Source organism: Sinocyclocheilus anshuiensis, unplaced genomic scaffold, assembly GCF_001515605.1.
Source record: "Sinocyclocheilus anshuiensis isolate Anshui unplaced genomic scaffold, SAMN03320099.WGS_v1.1 scaffold227, whole genome shotgun sequence".
Classification (NCBI taxonomy): Eukaryota; Metazoa; Chordata; class Actinopteri; order Cypriniformes; family Cyprinidae; genus Sinocyclocheilus; species Sinocyclocheilus anshuiensis.
The window spans coordinates 688376-694375 of NW_015549590.1; the positions used below are offsets into that span (position 1 = coordinate 688376).

Genomic DNA, 6000 nt, shown 5'->3' on the forward strand with positions numbered 1-6000 from the left:
CTGATAGAAAAGATAATAAAAGTGACAGGAGGACAGATGAAAGAGCATTCTGCAGTGTTATGAAAAAATGCCACCTAGAAACCCATTGTACAAAAACAGCACTTTTACATTCAGTAAATCTGACTAATTCCAGATGATTTAAGCAGTTTATAGCTACATTGTGGGGTTTGGATTCTGTTATGTGTAGATTAATTACCCACCCATCATGTAAATTGGATTTCACATAATTTATGGCCATCATCAAGGGAAATTCTCTATATAGCATCCTAGAAATCGCTTAATTTTCTGTATAGAGTCATAACTCTGCTACAGAAATGCTGTCAATGTGAAAGCTTGTGGCAGTCCTACACTCAAATATTGTAAAAACTCTGTATGTGGGAAACAGGCCTAAGACAAAAGGCATGAGCTACAAAGAAGGATATGCCATAATTAATCATTTTTAGAGGGCACTTGCTGTCTGTATTGATTTGTGAGGTGGAAACAACAACAAGGTCACTAAGAGGTCATCTTTAAACCAGCAATAAGAGTATCCTGTCCTCACAATACAAGCCTTCCACATTTACCCCGGGTGCTTTTCAAGAAATGTCTTTTCTTATGAAAGCTGAAATGAAAAGAAATTGTGTATGTTGTAGGTCCTAATCTTGTAGGACACTTTCTGGACCACTGCACGTGTATTGTGAATTTGCATTTTTATCCTTAAGCCATGTTTAAAAATGTATGAATCTTCCACTGATGTTTGACAACCAAGTGTCCAAATACATTGTAATTTTAATAGAACACTACAGTTCAAGTTTGTGGTCAGTGCATATTTAATTGACTGACTTTCACATTGTTACAAAGGATCCATATTAGAAAAATGCATCATGGTTTCCACAAAAAATATTGAGAAGCACAACTGTTTTCAACATTGAAGATAAAAAGAAATGTTTCTTGAGCACCTTAGTGATCATAAGAGACTTCTTTCAAAAACATTACCAACCTAAAAAAATCTTAATAGCTCCATGTTTATATCTGTAGATTTATCATTTAAAAGCTTAAAAAACATGTTTAAAAGTGCGCTTGTACTATTTTTTTTTAATTAATGACATTGGTTTGATATTTTGTTATCTAATGCAAAATATCTATCTTTTTAAGAGTAGCTTAAGTGTCCAAATACAGTGTATGTACCATAGTACAAAGTTAAAATGTGTTTGCGACAATGTTTGCTATAATAAGAAAATGTACTAGTCCAGTCCAGTCATATTAGTTCACCTTCACAGAAACTTTTCTTTCAGTAACAGCAGGAGCCAAGCAGCACATGTATAGCGCAGCAGGTCATGTCCACATTTTAATTAGCCTATACTGGATACTGTCAGGACGTGTGATTAATCTGATATAATCCTGCTCTCGTGTGAGTGAAGGAATAAGCCTATACTTCTTTGTTCTTTAGATGGAATTACAACTCAAGGGCATTTAATCTGAATTCAGGCTTATCTTACACAACAAGCCAAAGGTAATCTAAAGATGACAGAGGTGATCTATTTTGGCACCGGGACAGCTGCCATCTGAGAAAGGATTAATTTTATACTTGCCACCTTGTTGGCACTGATAGTACTGTACATGACCTATGGCAATATGAGTAACATGAGTTGAATGAGAGGCTTTACTGCCTCTGATGCCACCGTTTGTCACCACGGATCATGTATTTAAAGTGTAAGTCAGTATTTATCCAGATAAGATTATACAGTCACTTAAAGGGGTCATATGATGCTATTTTAAAGATCATTATTTGTTGTAACAGAATATGTTGACATGCTTTAATGTTCAAAAAACACATTATTTTTCAAATACTGTACATTATTGTAGGTCCTCTATGTCCCGCCTCTCTCAAACGAGTCGTTTTCTACAAAGCCCCTCCTTCCGACAAGCGCAGTCTGCTCTGATTGGCCAGCTGACCCAGTGCATTGTGATTGGCCGAACACCACAAGCACGCGCCGGAAATGTAACGCCCCTTACCATAATCACGAGCTTCAGCTTTCAAAGTAAATATCAAGACCGAAAGTGCAACAGAGTCGCGTGACAGACACAGTGATGATCCAGTACACAAGCCGCGGTTAAGACAGCTGACGTGCTATGATTTCTGACAGGCAGTTCACTCTCCTGTGATGTGACCCTGTTCCCCTCACACACACACACACACACACACACACACGACGCGTTACTCTGCGCTGCGCAAAACTCCGCATTTGAACAGTCAATAGCAAATACTTAAACTAATAACAAAACATACTTACAGTCGCTGATTCAGAAGCGCCAGATTGTCATAGCAAAGTCGGAATTGACCCTTTTTTTTTTTTAGAAATAGCCTTTGTGCACAGCCAGCCTCGTACTTTCCTAGGTTCACAAAACGTTTTTTCGTCCATAAAATGCGTTGCACAAATTTGAACATTTGGGTTGTGCTGTTCTGTTGTAAACAGATCTTAACAATGATTCCTAATTGCATCTACTTCCGGAAGGCCAAATAAAGTGCTTTTGCTTTCGCACAGAAACACACAGCGTCTCCCTGACATGGCTGCATCAACACTACTGCGGTTCCTGAAACCACGCCTTCTTTCTTTGCTTGCACAGTTGGGCGGCATTACGCAAATATTTCCACATCGTGACATAGACATGTGGGGGCGTGTTTGAACAAGGCCTTTTAGCCCGGTTTGGATCAGCCTTCTCTTTTAGATAGAATAAATCCTTTTGTGGGAGACTTTGAGCTTTGTAACTCTGCAGGTCATATACGTGCACAAACAGCTACATAACACATTAAAGAAAAGGAAAAATAGAAATCGCATCATATGACCCCTTTAACTGGATCATTTTGTGGATGTAAGTTACCTGAAATTCAGATATGTGTAGTAACCATGATTTAAACCTCATGAGACTGTAACATGATATATGTTTTAGACATTTTAGGTAAATTTCAAGTGGACTTGCAGATGAAAACGTACCCTACTGTTTAGCCTGTCACTGGAGTAGCTGGAGGGTATACTGGGCCCTGGAGGTTGACCGGTACTTTGTACTGAAGCCTTCTTAACGACGTCCACATACGACACAGGAAAAATCCCTTGTTTGTTTGTACCTGGGATTTTGCCCTCAAACCAGTTCTTATCCACCTGCCGCAACAGAACAACACACTCGCCCTGGAAGACACCAACACAAGATATATTTGGTGGATCAAAGGCAAAATTTCAGTGCAAAATGACAAAATCATAACCAATTAATGTTTTTGATTTTTAATATACAACTATATGAAGAGGCTGTTGCTGGTTGAGGCAAAAGTTCCAGGTTTTTTTTTTTTATGTGTTTTCTGTCTTCTTAGAAATCTCTAAGAAATCTTAGATCTTCTGTCTTAAGATTTCATTAGAACAGCATTTGGTAAAAAGTGAGGATTATTTAGCAAAAGACATGCTCATAAAGTGGTAAGAAACATTAAGAAGTGGATTAATGAGCACTTGCTGAAACTAAAAGATATTTATGACATCAGTACTAAGAAAATGTTTACTTTTCGTAATGAAAGTTCCACATTAGTATCAGCATTAAAGTTGTAACGGGCAATTGCTTCCCCAATTTCTTTGCTTTGGGCTGGTGGAGGAGGTCTAGCTGGCTGATGTCTCTCTGAAGGGGGGATTTTCTGTGAACAGAGAAGTTAAAAGAGGCTACTTCAGACTCCAGAAGATAGTTAATAATCATAATGATGTTCTATATGTCATCATTAAAGTACACACCTCCACATATGAGATGGGGAAGATGCCCATGTGTCCGCGGTGTTCTCCTTCATACCAGTTATTATCTATCTGCCGAGTGATGTATACCGTCTCTCCTTTCTTAAACGTCAGCTCTCTGGAAGGAAATAAAAAATCAAGTTAACAATATTCCACATGCAAAGGAATTATGCAAAGGAAAGACATAAATAATACATGAAAATGTACTGACTGATTGTGGCACATCAAATGCAGTAAAAACAGTAACTGGTGACATGGTTTGCAAGTTGTTCTTACTTTGCTGTCTGTGCTTTGAAGTCATATATTGCTCTGGCTGGCAGTTTCTGTCAAGCGAACGAAGCAAAGAAATCGAACTTTATTACATGTTGTCATGAGGTGGGTTTATTTGCAGTTTGATCAAAGCCTAGATAAAATATTAATGATACTACTAAAATTTTGCAGGAACATATTACTATTACTATATGTTCCTACCTCTTTGACATCAGGGGTTTGTCTCCTGCTCTGTGGTGTGCGGTGGCACACATCAGGGTAAGAGTATTCTCTGGATGTGTCCTGATCTAGAAAGAACAGAGAGATAAAACGATTCAAAGACAAGCCTCACAAAGATCCAACACTATTACATGCATGGGAACAAGCAATAGCAAAGGAAACAATGATTTGGGGCTTGATGAGAGAAATGCAGACAAAATAAAAAGAAAACATGAAAAAGTAAATGCAAATATATATTTTATTGACCAATGAAAAGTAAATAATGTAAATAAAAATGTATACATATTTTGTTTGTCCATAATAATGAAGTAAGCTTCCATGAATCATCTCGTTGTTACACCCATCCTCTAGACTCATATCCCCAGTATAGATCATGTGTATTTATACTAGAACCGCAAATGGTTAGCTGGCATCTGTGCCAACTGTGGGCAAGCCCCCTTGCTCTAAACAGTCTTCATTTATAAACACTGTGCACTATGCAAACGTATACCGTGTCGTATTTCTTAATGATTACAAAAAGCATCATAAAGCAATGACCTTAATGCCAAAACAAATGACTAAAACTTTTAGGTACTGAGGCTGATCTCATCATCTATGTCAGGTTTGACAGAGTGAACTGTGTTAACACTCATAAGAGAGTGTTTCTTCTCAAGCCAATAAAATCTCAAATCTGTTTTTAGATTGCATGCTTCAGCTGCTCAAGTCATCTGTCCAATGCTATTTATATAGAGTGAAACTTCACAAAGTTATATTTCTTTTGTAGCAAGCCCACACACGACCTAGTGTTCCTCTAGTGTTCTGATTCCCAGGGAACGTATGAACCTAATAAAATGTATACCTTCAAGCATCTGCCAAATACAGCAATGTATTATTAATGGAGTGGGAAAATAACTTTAAATAAATGTTTGATCAAAGAGAAGCAAACAAAATATAATGTGATATGAGAAAATGAAATACATAAGGACAAAATCAAAAATAAAACTAGACAAGGCAGAGGATGTGGGTATGAGTCATGCTCTATGACGTTCCCTGCAACATAACAATTCCTTCCCCTAAACCAGGGGTGTCCAGTCCTGCTCCTGGAGGGCTACTGTCCTGCAGAGTTTAGCTCCAACCCCAATTAAACACACTTGAAGCAGTTAATCACCATCTTCAGGCTTACTCGAAACTTGCAAGCAAGTTGGAGCCAAACTCTGAAGCAGTGGTTCTCTGAGCCAGTCCTGGGGAACCAGTGGTCTGCACATTTTGTATGTCTTCCTTATTTAACGCACCTGATTCAGATCATCAGCTCGTTAAGAGGGAGCTCCATGAGGCTTTCACATGCTATCGGAATTATAGTAAACACAAGTTTCCTAGTCAGAAATTGGACATGAATGGCCTCCCTAGTCGTATTTGCAGCTGGGAAACAGATAATTTTGATACACGAGTTGGGCGAGCCATAAACTTTAAATATGGCAGAGGAGAGAAACATAGCAGTAGTACTGTAAAGTTTTATTCCGTTTTTTTTTTTCTCACAACATCTACATTGCTTTCTCCTGCCATTACAGTCATGTATATTTACTAGTGCTGTCAAACGATTAATCGCATCCAAAATAAAAGTTTTTGTTTACATAATATATGTGTGTGTACTGTGCATATTTATTATGTATATGCACATGCATGTATATATTTAAGAAAAATATGTTACATTTGTATACAATATATATATATATATATATATATATATATAAAATATAAATTATATGAATATAAATATATACAT

The 6000-nt window shown here is 37.4% G+C and overlaps 1 protein-coding gene across 1 annotated transcript in view; it reads right to left on the reverse strand.

Annotated features, from left to right (window-relative positions):
- LOC107658041 (sorbin and SH3 domain-containing protein 2-like) overlaps positions 1–6000 on the reverse strand; it is a 60878-nt gene that overhangs the window by 7795 nt on the left and 47083 nt on the right. The window contains exons 19-23 of the mRNA XM_016446430.1: positions 4221–4306; positions 4026–4072; positions 3753–3867; positions 3530–3658; positions 2976–3167 (exon numbers count right to left, since the gene is read on the reverse strand). Of these exons, the coding sequence (XP_016301916.1) occupies positions 2976–3167; positions 3530–3658; positions 3753–3867; positions 4026–4072; positions 4221–4306 (569 nt within the window). The remainder of the gene's footprint in view (positions 1–2975; positions 3168–3529; positions 3659–3752; positions 3868–4025; positions 4073–4220; positions 4307–6000) is intronic.